We start from the raw sequence: 24,768 nt of genomic DNA, 5'->3' as shown, positions 1-24,768 counted from the left end.
CAAGCAATGTGTTTTTAGGTCACATGCTCATGCATCATGGGTATGGCCAAAAAAAAAATTTTTTTTGAAAGAATTAAGCAAAACAATATTAATATTGTAGAATTAAGTATAAAGGAAGGCATCGTTTCTGTTTCTGAAACTTGTTGGCTTATCACTCACAAAATTCAACCCTGTACCAGACATGTGGCTTTCGTGAAGTTGTGAATCCTGACCTATGATTTTTTTTTTTAGGGGGCAAAAACAAAAAACAAAACCCCAACATGGAGCGTACCATTTCTAAAACGTGAAGTGCTCCTGCTGGTTGGCTACAGTATAATGTGTAGCTCCGCCCATCCGCATCTCATCTAATCTCATTATCTCTAGCCGCTTTATCCTGTTCTACAGGGTCGCAGGCAAGCTGGAGCCTATCCCAGCTGACTACGGGCGAAAGGCGGGGTACACCCTGGACAAGTCGCCAGGTCATCACAGGGCTGACACATAGACACAGACAACCATTCACACTCACATTCACACCTACGGTCAATTTAGAGTCACCAGTTAACCTAACCTGCATGTCTTTGGACTGTGGGGGAAACCGGAGCACCCGGAGGAAACCCACGCGGACACGGGGAGAACATACAAACTCCACACAGAAAGGCCCTCGCCGGCCCCGGGGCTCGAATCCAGGACCTTCTTGCTGTGAGGCGACAGCGCTAACCACTACACCACCGTGCCGCCCGCCCATCCGCATGTTTCTCAATAATACAATGTCACTTTTCTGACCGAAACCGTCTTTCCACCTACAGTGTCTAAGTCGAACCATTAGTTTTCCCTGTACTGGTATCTGCACACTTATTTTCCCCCAGAAGTTAGCTTTCAAACCATTATTCTACTATCATGTAAGAAGGCAGGGATATACTTGGGAAAGTAGTTATTGATGGCCTTGGAGTTGGGCAGGACCTTAGTATTAGGAGAAGGGGGTGGGCCTAACAAATGAACAGGCGTATCTGACACTCACTCTCCTCTCTAGTGCACAGAATCTGGAATTTTGGCTTCATTTCTATATTACGGAAAGCCATGGAGCCATGCCACTTTTTTTTTTTTAAATAAACCATCATTGATCTTGACATGTTTGCATGTTCTCCGCGTGGGTTTCCTCCGGGTGCTCCGGTTTCCCCCACAGTCCAAAGACATGCAGGTTAGGTTAACTGGTGACTCTAAATTGACCGTAGGTGTGAATGTGAGTGTGAATGGTTGTCTGTGTCTATGTGTCAGCCCTGTGATGACCCGGCGACTTGTCCAGGGTGTACCCCGCCTTTCGCCCATAGTCAGCTGGGATAGGCTCCAGCTTGCCTGCGACCCTGTAGAACAGGATAAAGCGGCTAGAGATAATGAGATGATCTTGACATTAGAAGGAAACGGTACCACATTGTAGAGTAATTCAGATAATTAGGCAGGTAAAGAAAGTAATTTTTCATCGATTACAGTGTTCATAGTGCGCAATATACTTTTGTACTGTAAGACCCAGTATTCCAAGTCCTTTCATAACATGGAGTGAAAGTAGGGCGGCACAGTGGTGCAGCAGTTATCACGGTCACCTCACAGCAACAAGGTTTTGGGTTTGAACTATGCCGCTGACTAAGGCCTTTCTGTTTCGAGTTTGCATGTTCTCCCCGTGCCTGAATGGGTTTCCTCCAACAGTCCAAAGACATGCGGATTAGGTGAACTGACTACTCCAAATTGCCCATACGGTACATGTGAATGGTTGGTTGGTTGTCTCCGTGTTAGCCCTGTAATAGACTGGTGAGCTGCCCAGAATGTACCGCATCACTCGCCCAAAGTCAGTTGACACTGGCTCCAGCTTCCCCCATGACCCTGAGAGATGAGCAGTACCAAAGAATAAATAGATTGATGGAGTGAAAGTAGTTGGAGGAAAGGAAGAGGTTTGTAAATGCAACTGCATTTCAACCTGTGGCTCTAAAATGACAAACTGCTCCTTTAAAAAAACTCAAATTACACCCTTATTCTATTCAAAACAGAAAACTTAAATAACCCCTTGTGACAAGAGTCAGAGAACGACAGTAATGACCTTAAGAAAAAAAAAATTGAAACCCAGAGAGCCTGCTATGCGTTCTAGCACACCGACGTCAGACAACATGACTGAAAGACAATAACTCTGAGATGTTGCCTAGCAACAAGAAGTATTAAAAATTCTCTCCCGATGCTTTTTTTTTTTTTGCACCCAGGATCATGTAAAAGTCATGAAGTACAAACACATGTTGTGCTAAAAACGTCAAACAAAGTTGAACCATTCTCATGTGATGCTGGTTTCTGGAGCTTCCACAGATAATGTGGGTCTGAAAATTGAAGAGAGGAGCATGTTGTGGGATTTCAGTGAATAAATAACCCCCTCTCTGAGACCAGCAAGAAGCTGAAAGCCGACACTTTACTTTTTTCAACCCTTCTAAATCCATCCGACATGCAAGGAAAAAAGCAGCTCTTTAAAATTCATAAAGCTAATCAGGACGTAAAACGCCTACAAGAATTTGCTTAGTGACCAGTGACGGCAAAGAACAGCTAAACATCCCAGCTAGAGCAACCAGCATTCTGAAGATTTCCAGAAGCCTAGCTGTGCAATAATAAAAGAAAACAAAGCCCTATTAGTAATTGCACCATAAGAATGTAATACTCAATGCTGCATTGGAGCGATACGAGTCACAGGAATGACGTATCCGGAGGTGAGAAAAGAAAGGAAAAGACCAAGACTGAACCTGACGTGAAGGCTCCTGGGTTACTGGAACCAAACCAAGTCTCATTACTTAGATGAAAAAGTGAGCAAAAATATATAAATCAATTTGAAATTCAATCCAAAGTGCATTAAGCGGACGCATAAAGCAAAAATGAAGCCGCGATGATGCAATCTGGATCAACCAACGCCTTGTTGATCACAAACAGGGTTGGATTAATGGAGTGAAGATTACAGCTCCACATTTAAAAAAAAAAAACGTCATAGCTGAGTATGGTCCTCTTTCTTATTTCAGCATCTGATACACACATCCCCCCCCCCCCCCCCAAGCATCACTGTATTCTGCACTCAGTAATACTAACGATGTGTTCGTGGGGGGTGTACGGAAGCTCATGAGAGTTAAGAAGACGTCACAGAATAAATTTGCTGTTGAAAGTAATCATACGTGAACGCAATAGCAGTATTTGCTGGACTTTGTTCAAATTCTACTTCGAAAACAATCACTCACTCACTCGCCGCAGTGACATTTCCTTTGATTTGAGACACAGAGCGAATATTGCCATATGGCAACAAACTTATTTTATAAAATCACAAAAATCAACCTGTTTAGGTATCAAATTATTACGTAATAGAGTTTTGATCAACATAACACCTTTGTTTCATCCCCGCCCCTCATCTATCCACCTAGCCCTGCCCACTCAACTCTTTAAAAAAAGACACTCACTTGGTTTTCACATTAATATGGTAAAAATATTATAGTTTAGTTGCATGTATGAATTTTGACAGCAAAACAACTCCATAGTCATGTGTGTGTATGCACACGCGTGTGTATGTGTTTGCAGGTTTTTTTTTTTTTTTTTTAAATATACAGGATCAGGGAACACAAACACCAGTGACCATGCTAAACCCACCTTTGCTTTTTCCTCTCAATACCATATTCCTTGTCCATAACATCACCTCTCTTTCTCAAACACACACACACACACACACCTGAACACAAAATATAATAAATAGCAATCATCGTATGAATATATACCTACAATAGTTTTATCTCTAATCATGTATTTTGCTCTCTTGTGCTATACTAGACATTGTAGTGATGCCTCTTAAGCACAAAAAGGAACCCCTTTCCCCAACACTTGCACAAGACGAGCACTTGACAGTAGAAGGGAATAGAAATGGAGAGTTGCTGGAGGGGTTGGACAGAGATGATGCTGGCTTGTGGGGATCTGCAGAGCAGGTCAAAGAGGAGACTGGGAAATCTGAGATGGTTTGTTCTAAATGGCTGCCATGAAGCACATCCACACCCCTGCTAAACCACTGAGGGGCAGGACGTGGCAGACGATGGGGGGGAAAAATTGACATAAGGAGTGTAAATTTGACTGAAGAGGGGGGGGAAAAAAAAAAAGCAAAGACCCAATACTTGTTAAGCTGAAGGAATTTCTCGAATGGATTTCCCATGTACTCGAGATCAGCAGGTGCTGGAACACAGCAAGTAGTGTAAACTGTGTCGTAAGCAAATGTCTCCGAGTTCCCTCCAGTTATTAAAAAGAATCTCAAGACCCTCCAGAAGCACTGAGAATCCACCTCAGAGGGAGCAAGAAGGAACTGGTCCCATTCCAACAACACTAATTATGTGCAATAACAAATGTAAACATCAATTTCAACACTTTATAGATACAGTATGTCACAACAGTAGGGAGAATAATTAGGTGGTTGCACAGGAAGGAAATCTCTTTCACCGTCTCCATCTATCCATCTCTCTCTCTCCCCCCTCCCTCGCCTTTCTGCGATTCTCAGAAGCCAGGCACGTGGCAGTAGGCCTCCAGCGAAGCCAGCAGGATGTAGATGAGCCACAGGGTGAGGAAGAACAGAGCGGTGAGCAGCTTGGCGGTCCGCGGCCCCCCGAGCTCTCCTCCAGAGACCGAGGCCCGACGGCGGTACAGCAGCGTGAGCACACTGCCCAGTGCCAGCATGGTGAAGAGTGTGACGGAGAAAGCCAGCGAGCCAGGTGGCACGTGGAACTGCCGACCTTTGCTGTGCCAATAGACAGAGGCGATGGTCCACGCCACGCCGATGCCCAGGAAGACATTCACAGCATTGCTGCCCGTCACATTGCCGATGGAGGCATCGGCGTACTGGTCCTGGATGGCAGCCACTTTGCTGGCAAAGGTGTCTAAGGAGCACATAGGAAATTTAGTTAGTGAAATGTTTTCTCAGAGCAAAATATGATCAGGTGACCACTTAGATTCATTTCAGATACCATTAGGAATCACTAGAGTTTTTTTTTTTGGGGGGGGGGCACATTGAAAAGTTACTTGACTAACCTCACTATTTGTTCATTCTTATGTTTTTCATGACTTTCTGTCAATCATTGTATCATCGTGCTTTATGTGAAGTGCTATCTAGACTACTAAATGAAGGCTGTCTGCCTGTTTACCTATGCAAATCGACACAGCTGGATGCACATACTCCATACTTTGCACATGTTGGTGACACCCCAGAGGGGTCCAAGACAACATTTTCAATTTACCAAAACATGGGATTAGTGCTAATCCAACACACTATTCATTTCCCATAGGCTACACGCTCACGCTAATACACTGCGCGCAGCCTCAGCGGGCAATCCTCTCCCCCAACTCGCCTGAGTGAGTTTCAATTGTACTGGACTTCGCAATCAGCGCTCCTCGCCAGAGACTTCCGCTTGGGCCAAGTCTACGTCACTGAGGAGACGCGGAGAACGATTTACGTCATTTTGACAGAACACAGTGAAAACATACATCACACATGTCCGTTCAACCCAATTCCAAGCAGCTGTATGACCAAACCCTAGGACCAACACAGAGCACCATTCAGAGGAAATCAGGTTCATGGGCAATAACGACTAGTTTAAATAAAATTGAGTTGAATTAAATTAGCCATTTATGTGTACTGTAAATCATTTCTCAGACCTAAAATGAGAATAAACAAATGAGAACTCTATGCCAGTGGGATCAATTGGGATGCCATTTGCTGCCAACAAGTCTAGTCCTCCTTCTTGCAACTTGGTATGTCAGAAATCCCCTTAAAAATTTATTTCAAACAGGAAGGAAGCTACTGAAGAAAAACAATTTTAGACGTTTGAATTTGCTGTGAGCTTGATCCTGTTTGGATCAGTTCCAAAAGCTAAATCAGTTTGCCTGCTGGTTACAATAATTCGATATAAATCCTAAAAATGACTGGTCGAATGTTCGTCAGTCATCAGGTTAACTTATCTCTGGTGGACACACCGACAGACAGACGCACAACCCCAAAACATAATGCTTAGAGTACTTATTACTGATTAAATAAAAAGTGAAGCTCTTGGGGTGGCACGGTGGTGTAGTGGTTAGCGCTGTCGCCTCACAGCAAGAAGGTCCGGGTTCGAGCCCTGCGGCCGGCGAGGGCCTTTCTGTGTGGAGTTTGCATGTTCTCCCCGTGTCCGCGTGGGTTTCCTCCGGGTGCTCCGGTTTCCCCCACAGCCCAAAGACATGCAGGTTAGGTTAACTGGTGACTCTAAATTGACCGTAGGTGTGAATGTGAATGGTTGTCTGTGTCTATGTGTCAGCCCTGTGATGACCTGGCGACTTGTCCAGGGTGTACCCCGCCTTTTGCCCGTAGTCAGCTGGGATAGGCTCCAGCTTGCCTGCGACCCTGTAGAACAGGATAAAGCGGCTAGAGATAATGAGATGAGATGAAGCTCTTGAAAAAGTAGGAATAATGATGAGCAAAGTTTATCATTCCACCACCATCCTTTAAGTTTTTAAATCAGAGTTGCAACACTCTTACATCATGTCTGCATTGCTGCAGAGCAATAAGATAGTTATTTTATTTATTTATGCAAAATTTATGTACCTTGGGCAATGTTTTTGTCAATAGTGTCTGAACAGCCAGAGTTCACTGAAAGGTACATATTTCCAGCTATTGATAGCGCCTATGAATTATTTATTCACTCATCAATTTTTCTATGCCGCTTATCCATCGTGGGTCTCAGGTGAGCTGGAGCAGATCCCAGCTGACACTGGGCGAGAGGCGGGGTACACCCTGGACAGGTCTCCACACAGAGACAGGCAGCCACTCCAACCGATCTTTCAGCAGCATGTCGTGGCATTGTTTCCTGTGCATCACCATATTGACTGATAAATCTCAGACAAAAACAGACGTAGAAAAGCTGCACTAGCGACTCGCAAGAGATGAGAATACCAGTCTCTGGAGAAAGTCATGAATAATTCACATGTGCATTTGGTTTCATCCAATCTCAGGACATCAAGTTCCTAAAACTGAAGACATCGGGGAAGAATGCCAGATAATTTAAGAGGCACTTTTAAACTTCTTGTTCGGTGTTTAAATTACGTTTGCTGACAGCACTAAAACTGGAGTCTCCAGGTCTTTTGGAACAAACACAGACCCATGATCCAGCTGTTGACATCAGGAAAGAGCTTTTGAAATTAAAACTAAAACAAGGCAATAAAATTTGTTGCAAAACTGTTTCATAACTCTCTAGCTCGCAAAACATGCTGCAACGTTGCAGCTAACAGAAAATCAAGTTGCTAGCCAGACTCAAATAATGATTATAGAAAGCGGCACGGAGGTGTAGTGGTTAGTGCTGTCGCCTCACAGCAAGAAGGTCCAGGTTCGAGCCCCGTGGCCAGCGAAGGCCTTTCTGTGCGGAGTTTGCATGTTCTCCCCGTGTCCGCGTGGGTTTCCTCCGGGTGCTCCGGTTTCCCCCACAGTCCAAAGACATGCAGGTTAGGTTAACTGGTGACTCTAAATTGACCGTAGGTGTGAATGTGAGTGTGAATGGTTGTCTGTGTCTATGTGTCAGCCCTGTGATGACCTGGCGACTTGTCCAGGGTGTACCCCGCCTTTCGCCCGTAGTCAGCTGGGATAGGCTCCAGCTTGCCTGCGACCCTGTAGAACAGGATAAAGCGGCTAGAGATAATGAGATGAGACATTATAGAAAGATATTGTACAACTTTATACATATTGTATAATATAGGTATTGTATATTATGCATATTGTATAATAGATTGCATATGGTCTAATGGTTAGAGAAGCAGCTTTCGGACCAGCAGGACTGGCCGAAGTGCCCTTGACATACATGTCAACCTTTGGTGAATCAAACCTGTATAACCAACCTCCAAAATCCAGATTTCCCTTATAAAATCCGTACAAGATGCAAATTAAAATAATTTACCTAAAATTTGAATGATAATTAACAATGATATATCCCAGTTACTTTTTATTCAATATTAATAACAATAAACCTTCAGAATGAATACAAAGCTCCAATGTTTGACAAAAACACAAAGTGTTATCAGCGTAGTTACGAAGGAAATACTTCGTTGTTTGGAGACAGGTTTCACCGAGCGGCTATTATGCGCGAGACTTCATATTAGCCACAAAGTCAGAAAAATCTGGTTCGTAAAATTACGTTATAATGACCAAATACAATGAAAAGTATTTTTCCAGTCTCACCTGTGAAAGGTAATCCCATGTGATCTCGTTTGGACGGTAAACATGTTGGTACAGTTAAACGCAGCACATGAATGAGGCATCTTTATTCTCGGCTACTGTCTAGACGCTATACCAGAGACGGTTGAAGAATCTCCACTTTGCCACATCCAATATGGCAGCGAGGATGATGCATGATTCTACGCAGAAGGCGGCGTCTATATTTATATGTCTATGACTTCACGGTTGGCGGGATTCTCGCAATGCGGTGTGCGCATGATCAAAAGTGGAACGAAGTCTCGCTACCACAAGATAACGCGCGATTTCATAAGACTCTTTACTGGCTGTCTGTGGTGTACAGTACGTTTGTAAATGTTATGCACTCTTATCATCGTGGGAATTGATTATAGCTCTAAATAAATATTGAAGTTTTTTTAAAGAATCCGTACAACTTTATTTATACGCCCGTATACTACGTTTATTGAATCAAATCCGTATAAAATACGGACATTCCGTATAGGTTGACATGTATGCAAGCCTTGAGCAAGGCACCCAACACCCCAACTGCTCCGGCAAGAGTGGTAGCGTACCTTGTGTCTGATTAGCCAAAGAAAAGCTGATATGACCATCAGTTCGGGTGGCGCCCGACCAAAACGAGAAACACATTTATTATATTGTGTAATGTCTATATTGGCCATTACATATATACATTTTTCTTATATTGCATATACATAACTCACCCCCCACTGTATCCCTAGAGACACACCAACTGCTGGAACCAAATTCCTTGTGTGTGTTAACATACTCGGCCAATAAGCATGATTCTGACTACGTGCATGGATATGTAAAGCTATAACACTACATCCCATAGCTAAATTGTTGACCTTTCCTTGAGGATGTGAACATGACAGCCTACCATTCTAGCAACCATGAAAATCTTCAGACTAATTGACGAGAATGGTCCAGAGAGTGCCTCCACCATCCTGTTTTTCTACATGATGAGTGCCCTTCGTTTTTTTAAGCTGGTGTTAGCCAGCTAGCATCATAAACTGAACAGGAGTTAGCAAGCATTATATACATTTCTATGATGGTGGTTCACCCTAAAGCATGACCTTACCTGGCTCTCTAAGCGGTTGAAAAAAAAAATGTATCCACTTATTTTATGTAAATCCACCCTTACAACAGCAGAACGCTTTATACAGATTGTGTTTCAACAGCTTTACAATATTCTTAACCCTTACAAAAAAAAAAAAAGTTTATTCAAGCATGCTTCTAGTACACTTCTTTTAAACTAAAAATAAGAGTATGCTTTCAGTTTACTTTTCCTTTACTGAGAGATATACTTAATAAAAGTTATACATACTTGGCTTGTACTGAAAAGTATATAGAAAAGTGTGTATGTTAAGCTTATACTTAAACTTTTAATCAAGATATACTTAACAAAAGTGTAATAAAGTATTAAAATATTTGTGCCTTATGTTTAAGTGTACTTGCCCTGTAGTTGTGTTTATCCTTTTGATAGTAGCCTATAAAATACTTCTTTTCCACACATATTGGCTTCTTTGTGATATACGGCAGCATGTTTTAAAGTCCATCTTTTAAACCTACATGTACCATAAGTTTGTGGTCGGCTCTGGGGTGGAATAGCTTAAGAGTCAACAGTTTTGGAACTTAAACTTATCTTTTATGTACAGTACATGGTGTTATTAACCCACAAAGAGACGGATAAGCATTTCTCTTATTTTACTTGCCAATAAATTTGAAAACAAAAGGTGAGAACATTGTGACAGATTTGAATCATACTGGCTGTCATACACCATCACCAAAATACATCTGAATTTTTGAATTTTCTTTAGAGCTTGGATGTCAATTTCAGTTGTCATTGCCATGTTTTTATACTTTGGCATTTAATACAATGTTGCTTTAAATTTTGATTTTTTTTTTTTAAAGAAAATGAATGCGTTCTTAATCCTGAATATCTGTTATTTTGTGAATTCTTACCTTCATAACTTCATTGTAACTTAAGTTACAAAACACTTAAGTTGTCTACTGGTAGTGTGCATGAGGTAAAGGTTAGGGCGAGAAAACTAATAGTATACCTAGAAGGGTAACTGCAGTATACTTCAAAACTAAAAAGTGGACTAGATGTATATAACCAGTAACTAATAGTATATTTCCAATATGCTATAAAGTATACTTTTATAAACTAAAATGTGGACTAGAAGTGTGTAACGAGTAAACCAATAGTATATTTCCAGTATACTACAAAGTATACTTTAGTAAACTAAAAAGTGGACTAGACGTATAAAACAAGTAAACTCGTAGTATAATTTCCAGTATAATATGAAGTATGCGTTTGTAAACTAAAGAGTGGACTACAAGTATAAAACTAGTAAACTATTAGTATACAAGTTTACTTGTGGTATACTTGCAGTACAAAATAAAAAAATACTAGTTGTATACTCAAAGTTTATTTCTTTTAGACTTAAAGTATACTTTTTATAAACTAAAAGTGGGCCAATTGAGTCACAAGAAGTATTAGATTAGTTTACTTACAAGTATACTGATATCAGTATACTTGGTACACAAAAGAATACTTAAGGAAATATACTTTAACTTTACTTAAGTATACTTAATAAAATGAACTTGAAGTATACTTCTTTTTGATAAGGGAAAGTATCCTAAAAGTTTACGAAATGCAAAATTTCAGTGTATTTACTTAAAGTTAGACTATAAGAATTCTTAAAGTGACTTTCCAAGACTTCTTAAAGATGACAAAATGCTGTTAACAAGAATGCTTAAGAGGTCACTTAAAGTTACTGAATACAATTAAAATGTTAAATTTAAAGTCACTACGACTTTTAAAAATGCCAATAAAGGGTCTTGAAGTTACTAGTATATTTAATGAATTTAAAAATTCACTAAAGGTAACTTAAATTTACTATTAAATTTAAAGGTTTAGATTAAATGCAATTCAACTTCCATTTTCACCTCATGAATTCCACACCCATCTTCATCCTCAATGTTGGTAATAAGTTTCTCAGTTTAGGAAAAGCAGTACCAGTGTTTGTTTTAATTTCACTCCGTTTATCATCATTAGTTTTTCAGAAGCATGGCATACTTTTTGCTCAGAGTACAAGCCTTTTGCGTAGCTGGACCCTTCCCGGATTCTGCCAAGTTTTCCACTCTGAAACAGACTAAGATGGGGCCGAGTGAAGGGATGGTGAGGAGCGTTTATAAAAAGACTAACAGTATATAAACTCAGACAAGCAGTTTTCCAAATGATTATTGTAACTTTAATTATAAAACAATCTAGCGCTGTGTTCAAGGTAAAGTTTTGTGTGAACTACGTCATCGCTTGTTTACCGCAATGCATTATGGGTGATACCCAGGGTTAGCTGCGCTGTATTGTTTACGTTCACCCTTGTTAAACACTGCGTTGTTCTGTCTAAACAGTTTTAACCATGCCTAAAGTGAATTGCTGTGTGCCTTACTGTGTCTCCACAACAAAGAGAACACCTAATGTGAGCTTTTATCAGCTGCCAGCTGAGGAGAAGAAAGAAATGGATACCTTAATCCGTAATGAAAACCTTCGAAATGGACAAGCGTTTTAGCTTACATTTCTCTGGTGGGAAAGAGACATACTTAAACTGTGACCCAGCAATATTTCCATGGCCTGCGGAATGGCCTTCGGTTACAGAGGACTACAACAATCAACTCTGTTCATCGTCTGAAACTAGCGATATTCCAAAGTCTGTAAAACACAGAAGCATTCTTTGGCCTTCGCCTCTTAATGTACCGAAGCACTTGGCAGCCGAACGAGCCTGTCGGACAGATAAAACTCCCAAACCATGAAGGGTTCTCTTTCAGGTATGTACAGTATAACGTTCAGTGTACCTCACTAGTGGCATTTAACACGTCACCATCTGGGTCACATATGAATCGACTCAATCCACTGTTTATTAAGTCCTTCACCCTGTAAAACATACCAAAAATTAAGTTCCATCCGTGTTCAACAAATAAACCCAGATTAGACTTACAAAATAGTTTATGTCTTAAGATTTGACTAGATGTAGCAACATACTTCAAAATTAGGAATGAAATTATTTACCATACAAATTATGTTGTTTGCACATTTTCGCTGATTAGGCCCATAAAGTTTTGCTCTACCTGGCCGCAAGACCTGGCAGTAAGCCTAACATGAATGCAACTTCGCCATGAACACTATAGAACAATTCCTGATATTCAGATAGATTTGTTTTCTCGATAAAGTTTAGCTGGTGCAATATACGTCCTCAGAAATACACTACCGTTCAAAAGTTTGGGGTCACTTTGAAATGTCCTTATTTTTGAAAGAAAAGCACTGTTCTTTTCAATGAAGATCACTTTAAACTAATCAGAAATACACTCTATACATTGCTAATGTGGTAAATGACTATTCTAGCTGCAAATGTCTGGTTTTTGGTGCAATATCTACATAGGTGTATAGAGTCCCATTTCCAGCAACTATCACTCCAGTGTTCTAATGGTACAATGTGTTTGCTCATTGCCTCAGAAGGCTAATGGATGATTAGAAAACCCTTGTACAATCATGTTAGCACAGCTGAAAACAGTTGAGCTCTTTAGAGAAGCTATAAAACTGACCTTCCTTTGAGCAGATTGAGTTTCTGGAGCGTCACATTTGTGGGGTCGATTAAATGCTCAAAATGGCCAGAAAAATGTCTTGACTATATTTTCTATTCATTTTACAACTTATGGTGGGAAATAAAAGTGTGACTTTTCATGGAAAACACAAAATTGTCTGGGTGACTCCAAACCTTTGAACGGTAGTGTAAAGGACATTGAGATTTGATGTTGTACAGTGTGGTAGACTCACTCTAGACACTTACCTTCTCACCAAGCTGGATTTGGTTTCTGATTTTCCTGCTGTAAACCCTCGACATGTTATCCACGTCCTTAAATCACCAATTTCATTGTCTTCCACGACAAAATCGCTCCTCTGACATTGCTCTCACGTAAAATTAATCTGACATCCGTCATATCGCTCAACTACCGACCCCGGCTATCCCCCACAATGCATTGCGGTAAACAAGTGACGACGTAGTTATGCTTGGGGGACGACTGCTGTTTTGAGAAGGTAACCATCAACATGAGGGTAATCACTAATGTTAGCTGGCTAGCTTGTCGCGAACACAACTTGCTATTGTCTGCTGGTTACCTTGTTTGTAATGTTACTTGTTATCGTCTGCTCTTGTTGCTGTGCTGCAATTTCAGTTCAAAATATTGCATGGAATGTTTGAAGTTCATTACAATAGAACAGAACCAGTCACCACTCAGGCCTCAAAACTGTAAAAGTGTGGTTAAAGTAGCTTTTTATGAGCTTTACTTGGTCAGACACAACAAAGAAAAGCCGTGCTTTTGTGGCAGCGTCTCGGTTTCCCCCCCCACTTCGCAAATCAAACGTGCTGAGGTGGGAAATTGTGTTATTACAACTCGCAAATTACCACTCAAATTACCACCAATGCAGCACAAGTCTAATTTTCAGCAGCCAATTTTCAGAGTCGCCTGTTATCTGTGGCTGAATCTTAAAATGGTGTTCTCTCGGGCGTCTTGTGTTTGACACTAGTATGTTATACTCTACATAGTGAGCTTAATTTACAGTGAAAACAAAGCTATTTGGAATTTATTCCAGCTACAGGAGGATGGTGGATTTCAGCTCGTGTTATTTATATTCAAATGTCATTAAATATAATTTTTAATCATTGTTGCAGTCCTAGAAGCCTTTGATACTCTTCAGAGCTTTTCAGGTGCATACATGTCAACCCCTTTGGGCGTCCACCTGTAGTATCAGAGGAAGAAATCCATAAAATCCTTATAGCCTTTGAATCGGACCAAACTTAATAAATAAATAAGTAAATATAACTTGCTTGAGAACTTCGTCCAGCATGTCGAAAATCGCCTCGCCCGTGCCGATATTGCACACGGGCATGTTTATGATTCTTGACTTCGCCCCTCTGTTTATGTCGAAGATTCGCACCAAAACGGCCAGTCGCTTGTCCGTCTTTTTGTCATTGGATTCGTCGATCATCAAGGAAAACGGCGACGTCCGGCAGTGGTGGATGATCGGTAGTGTAGCTTCGGGGGCCAAGCTCTTTTTGATTATTTGCGTTGTTTTGGTGCGCCTACAGCTGATAGATTTCGCAATCGTACTGTCCGTGCAAATTCGCGGCAACAGTTCTGTCAGGTGGTCCGCAACGGCTAGCAGCAAATTGTGCTCAGCAATAAAATTACAGATCGTAACTTCTGCTCTTATTACACTTGTTGGTTGATCATCAGTCTTAGGACCTCTGCATGCTCTTGCGACAAGGCTTTCGCAGATAGCTTTTCGCAGACAGTTGTAATTTATCGTTGAGCGGGGAGTAATAGGCGTGCGCGATGTTATTCACCGCCACAATGCAAGGGGGCGCGAAGTCGCTAGGAGTAGTTGGTGGGTGTGGTTAGTGGAGTGTTTATCCTCCGGTTACTTATAATGACTAGAACTGGAGTCGTACAGATGTACGTACTTCCTCACTTCCTCGATCAACCGCTCTTCGTGCTGCTCCATCTTCGCTCGTGTTTTTAAAAATGGCGGTCGTGAAAACAAAACAAACCGGGAAAGTAGGGAAGCGGAAGTGCGTGTACAGCGGATGTAGAGTGGACCAATCAGAGCCCTCTCGTCTGCGACGCTTCTGCAGTGGTCACAATTTTTGGGAGGTGCGCGCAGAGCGTCTGCGAAGGTGGGGGGGGCTACGCAGACGCCATCTGCGAGGACTGCGTTGTCAGCATAAATTGGCCTTTAGGCTTTGCAAACATCGTCATTTGTGGCTGATTCCGTTTCTGGTGCAAATTTCGCTGATGTAGGGACCTCATGTGTTCCCTCACGTCGTAAACTCCAGACGCCGCAACTCATATCTCGCACACAAACTGTGCAGTGCGCGTACTCCTCATTTTTCGCCTGAACAATGACACCATTGAATGTCTCCTTCCATTCAGGAAGATACCACCCGCCGTATCTCATTTTCTTTCGTGGTGTTTCCATTCTTTCACTCAGCAGATGCTATTCAAAATCTCTCAGGTGTAAACAATGAGAAAATCGTTCGAACAATGATCGTTTGGCGCATTTAAATGCAGATCGTGTGCATGACCGGAATGAGCGAAGTCTCGCAGTCGCGATACTGCACGAGGCTTGAGGAATAAACAGCCGGTTTCACATAGTCTGGGTTATCTGCCCCTGCATACACGCTGTTCTTTGTCGATAAATCGAGCTTTTGTACGTTTTTGTGACAATCAGCTGACGATGTTCAAGTAAAGCCTAGGTCACAACCGGACGTACGATTTTTTGGCCGTGCGATTTTTGCCGTTTCCCAAATCGCTGCGTTTTTTTGTTCGTGGAGAAAGACGCACGTTGGCTCTAAGTTTGTCTTGCAACCTGAAAAAAACGTAAGCGCCCGTAGAGTTTGTTTGACATGACAAAGAACCTCTGCGGCCAGTCTACGGCTCGAAAATCAGCACGTCACACGCGCGCCCTCCGTGCGTTTCTTGCACGTAGACCGGCCGTAGGAGCACGTACGGCCGGTTGTGACCTAGGCATAAGATGCACAAAATAAATTTAGGTCAGGAAATACTGAAAATCCGTAAGACTTTGTTTATATGCCCGTATGCCCTTGAAATGAGCTAAAATCCGTATAATTTCCGGACAATCCGTATAGGTTGACATGTATGCAGGTGGTTTATATTTTCCCTGCTACTTGATAAACACTTTGTGACCTTAGTATAATAAGGTTCTGGGTTAAGAATGAATGGACGATAATAACCTTATAACCCTACTGTAGAATAAGGTTGAAACTCAATAGAATATCAAAAGTGATTCTTTCTACCATTCTCTGGCGTAAGTTGCTTAGCATTTAGCATATTCGTTTACCCACAAGTGTCTACACAAGGAATCATGGGACTCAGGAGTTTAAAATGTCTGTTAAGATGCTTTTTAATGTACTGAACAACTGACCTGAGTTATTAGCATATACAATTGTTTCCCTTCAAATACATTACTTTTAAACTACCATATTAACATGTCAGATACTAACTCCATAAGCTAAATCTAGGCTAATACAATTATCATCTTGGTCAGCAATTAATTAATTCTAGCTAATTGTTAACTAATATTACCAAAACAAAGTATCTGGTTGCCATCACTCAGTTTGTTTCACCCAACTGAACCAACCATGATCATTTCTGCTCTGAGAAAATGTTTCAGTAACTAAAATACATGTACTCTGAGGAAGTGACGAAAGAGACTGAGAAAGACAGAGGTGGAGGTTTTCTAATGCCACGACTCATGTACACACTGAATTTGTCGTCGCACCAGGACTTTCAGTAATGCAAAAGAAAGCACACGCACTCACCAGGTACTGAGGTGCCAAGGGCCACAAACACCACGGCTGTGACGGAGTCCTTCAGGCCAATGGTGCAGCCAAAGTGGGAGGCCAGGTCTCCGGTGACGGCGGTCAACACGCCGATGAGCACGATAGACACAAAGAAGCAAGCCCAGCCATTCCAGTACTCCGTGGGTGGAACGAAGGCGAACAGGACCTTCCAGAAGACGGTCAGGAAGTGCATGATGTAATCAAAGCAAGATGGCAAGCGCTCTTCGCCACTCTCTTCTTCATCATCATCGCCTAGAGGGGACATCAGCAGGTTAGAGACAGGTTATATAACGACAAGCAAGAAATGCAAGAAAAAGATGTAGGATTGGGAAGACATGCTGCACGCCATCACATGTATGGTCCATGTAAGCTTTTCTTATTTTTTTTCCAAAAACAAAATCTCAGTTAAAAATCAAGATTAATAATTATGTAATTCAGATTCCGACATTTTATTCTGCCACGATGTGTGTTTAAATATGCACTCCAACCCCAATTAAAGCTAATTATACCACAGTGCTGTTAAACTCTCGAATCTGTTTAGTCAGATGGTGTTGATTAATTTTCTATAACAGCAGCGCTCACAGTGGTTCCAGCTGTAATTCAAATCACAGGTTTGTATTAATGCGCTCATTCTAATGTTACTGTATCTAATGACATACACAGGAACGCTCCACTAATAATCTAAGGTTAAAATTTAAGTGTTTTTTGAGCCATAAGATTTTTAAACTGTTCATTTTGAGTAAATAGAATACAAATCCGCACATTTGAAGTCTGTGCAATGATTCCTTTACTGAGATAGCAAGCTTTTGGTCGCTAGACCTTCATCAGGCAGAGTGCATAGTCCAACAAACAGTGCTGAGTTAATACATCTTAATCAGGAGCACCTGTAGTCAGTGCTGCAGCCACTCTGTCAGTAGAGCATCATGGGAAATGTAGTGAAAATAGTCATGAAACATATACAAAAAAAGAACAAGTCCATGCTGTGTACACATCAGGCTCCCGCCATCATAAAACAAAGCATTAACAGTTCAACATTCAATAAACAATTCAAAATTAAATAAATATACATGTCAAAATCCGCGTTTAGACCTGATGGTTGTAGTGCTTCTAATGTAAAGAGTTCCCGTTGGCATAACTTCTTGTCAACGTCACCCCCTGTGTAAGGTAACTTGTTCTATACCTCTAAATCTGAGTGAGGAAACAGGATGTGACCGATCATTAAAATGACAGGCAACAGGATAGTTTGCATCTTTCCTCCTAATGGCCCGGTCACACCGCCCGAACTTTGCTGGAGCGGTGAAAAAAATTCATCACCGCTCGTAACCGTTCACCACCGTTTAACAAAAGTTGGCCCCCGTTAAAGCAACGCCGTATACGCTCGGCCACCGCTGTTTCTCGAGGGGCCCTCCTACCGCTCCGAAAGTTTTGAGCTGCACAAAATATTGCGAGCGGTGAGGAGGGGGCAATTTTCCGCCCCGGCAAAGTTCATCCCCGCTCCACCAACACCCAGTCAAAGTTTGGCACCGCTAGACGCAAGTTCGTGGACGCTTGGGTCCGCTAGGCCAATGCAGAAATCTTGAATGCTGGACCATCGCTGCACAAACTTCGGTGGAGCGGTTGTAAGCGTTTTACGAGCGGACACGGGGTTGCTGGAACGGTGTCGGGCGTTGAAGCAGCTATCCATGGCGGCGATGAACTTTGGTTTGGCGTTGGTATAGAGGTGTCGGAGCAGGACCAGAATTTGGCTATAAATACGGGGAGAAATGGACCAGGAGCTCATTTGGAATCGAGCTGCCGTTGAGTTCAGACCTCATCTATATCGAATTTGCTCAAAGTTACAGTAAAACTGTATCACCATGGATGCTGAGAGACTTGCTATGATTGGTGCTAAACCAACTTTATACCCCCGCCGAGCCAAAGCCCGCATGCACAAAACGCCACTATACCAACGCTCGCGTCACCGCTAAACCAACCCTCGCTACCGCTAAACCAACGCTAAAGCAACGCCGGCTTCAGCGGTGCACCGCTAAGCCAACGCCCGTGTTTTCGATTTTTTTCCCATTTTGTGTGCGGTGACGAGCGTTGTCGAAATTCGGCCCCCCCTCCCTACCGTTCAAGGAACGCTCCAGCAAAGTTCGGGCGGTGTGACCGGGCCATTATAGAACTCAGTAAGTTCATAAGGTAACATATGTTAACATGTCCATGTGACAAAATTTACATAGGTAAAACCATCCGCCCTCTGAACCAAAGAATTAGCGAACATAAGAGTTCTATTAGGAGGAAAGATGTCAACTATCCTGTTGCCTGTCATTTTAATGATCAGTCACATCCTGTTTCCTTACTCAGATTTAGAGGTATAGAACAAGTTACCTTACACAGAGGGGGTGACATTGACAAGAAGTTATGCCAACGGGAACTCTTTTGGATATATACATTAGAAGCACTACAACCATCAGGTCTAAACGAGGATTTTGACATGAGTGTATGTATTTAATTTTGAATTGTTTATTGAATGTTGAACTGTTTATGCTTTGTTTTATGATGGCGGGAGCCTGATGTGTACACAGCATGGACTTGTTCTTTTTTTGTATATGTTTCATGACTATTTTCACTACATTTCCCATGATGCTCTACTGACAGAGTGGCTGCAGCACTGACTACAGGTGCTCCTGATTAAGATGTATTAACTCAGCACTGTTTGTTGGACTATGCACTCTGCCTGATGAAGGTCTAGCGACCAAAAGCTTGCTATCTCAGTAAAGAAATCATTACACAGACTTCAAGTGTGCGGATTTGTATTCTATTTACTCAAAGTTTTTACTTAATCCTGCACCTTGCCACAGATGAGCGGTGATCTTTGATTCCTTTAAACTGTTAATTTAAAAAAAAAAAGTCGTTGATATGGTGAATCTTTCTGTACGTAGATTTACTTAACATTTACAGATGATGTCAGGCATCAGAACTTTAACAGTTAGTCAGTTTAAGAAAAGATCTGTGCAATTGTAATGGTTCTCAGTAGTATAACTTCAACAGAGAGGCTATAGCTACTATAACGTAATAGAAAATAGGAACCAACTTGTTTTGCAGACATTTCACAATTACATACAACGATAAATGGATAAAAACAGCAAAGTGCTGTTAATAATAATAATAATAATAATAATAATAATAATGTCAAATGGCTTCAAGACTTGTTGTATTAGGAAATTAATCCACTTCAGGGTAGCACCAGTAAGTTTCCTTCTCATCTCCCCAAATCTCCTAGTTCTGTTCATGTTTGGGTTTGTATCTCAAAATCTTTGTGTTCGCAGCATTGCAGTAATCATGTGGTGATGAGCAGATGTGAACTACATAATGAAGCAGATGTTTCTTTGGAATAAAAATGAGATCTGAAGCAATAAAAACACTGATGGAATAAATGCTGGTGGACATACCGTAAATGTGTGTTGGGATAGGGTGCATGTTTGTCTATTTTGATGGTGACCAAATGTCCCCACTAGGATAGGAATATCTGTGTGAGATCTTGTGGGGACATTTAGCTGGTCTCCTTGAGGAAAACTCACAGAGAGAGACAGACAGACAGACCTGCACTGACAGTGACAGCACTGACAAACTGCTCTCGCCAGCTACTGCTGCCCACGACCAGCGCAAGGTTAGTCTTCTTTATCAGCTTATCCACCGTGTTCTGAAACACACACAATAAACCGACTTGTCTATGACAGAGTAAAAGACTAATCTAACCTTTTAGTTACCCTAGGCAGGGAGACACCATGGTCAAACTAATAATCACAACAGGGAGGCTGCATGATGCCAGAAGAAAAAATAAAAATAACCCCCCCAATCATTCTGTCCACCAAGATTTGCTTTGGTGTCACTGGTTTGCGTTTCATTGTGTAATCCTGTAGAAGAATCCACAACCCTGTCTCGCATCTCTCCTCAGTCACATGCGCTCCTCCATTTGTAGAGAGAATGACCAAAAAGGACAAATGAAAAAAAAATTCAAGCATCAACAACTCCGTAACCCTAGAGGTTTTGGCCTTGATTTTATCCCTGTATGTGGACAAACAGGACCGGATGATGGTAGTCCTCATGACGGTAGTATAAAGTCGATTATTCTATCCACATTCACTGGATGTGAGCAATCACATACTCTGATTGGCTACTCTACTACTAGGCTACCAGCTCATATACCGTGAGTAGAGACAAACAAAACGGCGGAACGTCTTGCTGAACCAACCGAGGATGAAATAAAAGCTCTACTCAAAAACGAAACTCCAAAAAAAAAAATACACAAAAAAGCATCAAAATATTGGAATAAAAGTATTTGATGGTAAGAATGCATCTTTTTTATTTTTCAAGAATTATTATTGCATTTTTCACAAATTGCTACTGTCATTTCACCGGTTTGTTTACATTTTAAGCGGAAATGATTTTGTCGGACGTTTTGTGTAAAGTTATCAAATTTTCAAAAAATAAAAATGCTCTGTTTTTCAAAATCCAGTGAACGTGGATAGAATAAAACAGTCATTCCACTCAAATCTTGTCGTACACGGCTTACAGCCGACTCGGTGCTCTGCTCCTCGTCAACCATCAGCTCGCGTACGACTCAATTTCGTGGAATAACTTAAATATTGCACATGATGTACATTGGGCAGTGTAATGTATTCCAAGCTAGCGGAGATGATTTTGAAGCTGATATCTTAACGTAACATTCTTATCTTTAAATATGAAATATCTGTGCTTATTCCTGCGTGAGAAGTTGGAGGTTGTGTGCTGTGCTGACGCTGCAGGAAGAAATTTAGTGCATTTACAATTTCAACAAGCTAAAACATAAGGAAAAAACAGTAGTAGTCAGGTTTCGCTCCTAAGAACAAAGTCTTTTCTCACTCTCACTATCCTCCAGTGGTGTTCAACATCACATGAATGAGAAATCCAACATAGAACTAGTAGAGGTACTGTAAACACTGGACTCAAAAGGTATAGAGTGAAGTGTAGCTAAGCAATGCAGCTGTGCTGAGTTACAGCATCGACTCGGCTCAGCGATCCATGAGATTTCGAGTGTGATGTTGTTGACCATTTTATTAGCATGATCATTGATGCTCTGGATGTTGATCTGTTTGAGTAGAGTGTACAGATGAGGAGGAGAGAGCTGGACAGACTAAAGGACTTAAGTGCTGCTGCACTGCAGCCTTCAGGTGAAGATGAATTGAGGGCTAAATCCCACTGGCGCCATCATCAGCACTTAGCCAAACTGCTTTGTGGAGTCCTGTAGGAAACTGCTAACCAAAGTGAAAATTCAGCATGTTGATGAAAGGACTTGAAACTGAATAAAATTCACCTTGGATGCCATTGAAGTAGGGTTGTAGTACTCGAGTCCAGGACTCGTGACTTGACTTGGACTTGTACATTAACTGCATTCGGACTCAAATTGGAGACGAGGACTTTCTTCATTTTTGTATCATGCCATAATAATTTGGCAGAAGATATTTATATCTACATTCATTTTTATACTAATTTTGTGCAAGAGAATGCACATTCACCTGTTCATGTGTCATGTTCAGGAACAAACTAACATTAATGGCGCTAAAATACCTGGAGAACACGCCCCTAGGATTATACAGACTTCTCATGCAGTGGGGGGGGGGGGGGGGGGCCGACGACGACACTGCTATGTGTTCCATATGTAAAAGAACTAATCGAGGAGACGACAGGGACAACCTCGAACTTCAATCGTCATTTGGCAAGACCACACCCAGAGAAGGAAGTGACACGCTATGTTCATTGCTCTGTTGAGAGCGGGGTTTGCTTGCTGACTGATTAACTAGCTAGTGTTAACCCTCTCTCATGTTATTCGCCCTGTTGATAGTGGGTGGGACTTGCTGAGTGATGAACAAGCTTTTTATCTGTAGCCTATTAACTTAAAATGGAGCAATCAAGTAGTAACATTAGTCCAACACAGTAGCAGAGGCGATTTCACATAAAGGCAGCAACAGCCACCGTCAAATGGTGCCATTGGAGTCTTGTTCTTGGACTCCACTCAAAATTTTCTTTGATTTGACTCTGACTTGAACACTGGGGACTCGAGACTGGACTCGGACTCTAGGTTTAGTGACTCGACGACAACACTATTGAAGATCGCATGTTTATCTTCAATGAAAAGTCATTTGCAAGTTGCTCAGGGTGCATTTTTCCTTTTAACAGGCAACTCTAGGTGTTGCCATAGCAATAATTATATCAATGGAAGATCATTAATGTGAAGTAAAACTGACATGTATGTATGTATACTTATCGGTGAAATCCAGGGTCATAGATATTGTGTAATCCTACAGACAATCTAGTTTTTTTTTTTTTTTTGGGTGTTACCTTGAATTCATACGACTCTTCGATCACCACTTCCAGCTTGATATGCTCTCCCAGACATGGGCAGCCCATTTTGGCCACCTCTTCCTCCTCAATCCCTACTGCTGGCTTGTTGTCATTGGAATCTCCTGAAGGCAAAAACATGATACAACCTAAGCAGGGTATTTTTAATAAAATTTGCCATTACGGAAAAGACCCAAGGGGTGTTCATGACACACAATTCATTTAAAGGGATGGTAACTAACTGCATATTCATTTATAAGTGATTCCTTGTCAAAGCAGGAACATGCTAGGCAGAGAGTATGGTAATGAACCACCATTCCACCATTCTTATTATACACAGTCATCGTCTACGCTATTTAATAATTTTTATTACGTAAACTTCTCTGTGGTCATTGCTCAGATGAGACACATTGACCGCTACTATAACTTTTTGTTGAAAAGAGTTCTTTCAAACTGATATTAGTTTATGTTCACTGAGCAAAGCAGCAAATTATCTGCCAAGTAACATTATCTCATCTCATCTCATTATCTGTAGCTGCTTTATCCTGTTCTACAGGGTCGCAGGCAAGCTGGAGCCTATCCCAGCTGACTACGGGCGAAAGGCGGGGTACACCCTCGACAAGTCGCCAGGTCATCACAGGGCTGACACAGACAACCATTCACACTCACATTCACACCTACGGTCAATTTAGAGTCACCAGTTAACCTAACCTGCATGTCTTTGGACTGTAGGGGAAATCGGAGCACCCGGAGGAAACCCACGCGGACACGGGGAGAACATGCAAACTCCGCACAGAAAGGCCCTTGTCGGCCACGGGGCTCGAACCCGGACCTTCTTGCTGTGAGGCGACAGCGCTAACCACTACACCACCGTGCCGCCCCCAAGTAACATTATTCTGAATATATTGGAAAAGCCATAAATACTACGTGGAACGCCAAACCTGTGCCTCAAGCAGAGTTACTTCATCTCTGCACTGCCAAAACACTATTCTTCAGTTCCTTTTCAAAGCACTGTGATTGTGACCGGAATGCATTTCCTGGTAAAACTTTATTTAAAAAAAAAAAATTTAAATTCAACTAACGCGTCCATAATTATGAGTTAATACATGTACACCAATACATAAATGCACTAATCCTTGGCGCATTAGGAAATGAAGAAGCATTTGCATTAACAGCCTCTTGAGGCATATATGAATAACTGGGAATAATGTTAGTAATAGTTACGCATCATTTTGTTAGTTAATTCCATTATTTGCAGTATTAGTAAAGGTCATTAGGGGTTTCACTGTAGTCTCACACAGTAGAAGTGATATTCTAAAAGTTTTGACAAAAAACAGTTGCAAATGGTCTGTGTTTTCATTGAATGATGTTATGCCATTAAAGCTGGGTTTTCTCCCCCCCGAAAGGTAACATTTCCATTTGCTCTTCATATCATGCATGTGACTTAAACGCGAAAAATGTTTCCATTTTGCAAAACATTGCTTTACTGAATCATCTGACAAACCACTTCAGGTGAGTGTAAAAACTTTTTTTTCTTGATATTTAAGAGTTTTTCCCGCCCTGAAATCCATGCGTTTCCATTACTCGCTTTTTAGTTTGTTATTTCAAATTGCGCGTTAAGCAGGTTAATAGAAACGCAGCTATTAATGCTATTTTTTATTATACGGCTCATTTGAATACTCAATTCTGATTGGTCAATTACAGCATTTAGTGCTCGGTCATTTCTTTATAACAGACTGTTGTAAA

General features: G+C 41.5%; 1 protein-coding gene across 6 annotated transcripts in view; it reads right to left on the bottom strand.

The window, feature by feature from the left end:
• Nucleotides 1–4,521: 4,521 nt before the first annotated feature.
• slc8a4a (solute carrier family 8 member 4a) overlaps nucleotides 4,522–24,768 on the bottom strand; it is a 107,387-nt gene continuing 87,140 nt past the window's right edge. For 3 of the 6 annotated variants that reach the window (XM_060935198.1, XM_060935200.1, XM_060935202.1), the window contains 4 exons: nucleotides 23,023–23,144; nucleotides 20,245–20,344; nucleotides 16,639–16,911; nucleotides 4,522–4,901 (listed from right to left, as the gene is read on the bottom strand). In XM_060935198.1, coding sequence (XP_060791181.1) covers nucleotides 4,522–4,901; nucleotides 16,639–16,911; nucleotides 20,245–20,344; nucleotides 23,023–23,144 — 875 coding nt within the window. Of the gene's footprint in view, nucleotides 4,902–16,638; nucleotides 16,912–20,244; nucleotides 20,345–23,022; nucleotides 23,172–24,768 lie in introns of all 6 variants that reach the window. The other 3 variants (XM_060935197.1, XM_060935201.1, XM_060935199.1) reach the window with 2 other exon arrangements.

The sequence above is a fragment of the Neoarius graeffei genome, chromosome 12, assembly GCF_027579695.1.
Source record: "Neoarius graeffei isolate fNeoGra1 chromosome 12, fNeoGra1.pri, whole genome shotgun sequence".
NCBI lineage: Eukaryota > Metazoa > Chordata > Actinopteri > Siluriformes > Ariidae > Neoarius > Neoarius graeffei.
This window is presented reverse-complemented; position numbering and strand designations above follow the sequence as displayed.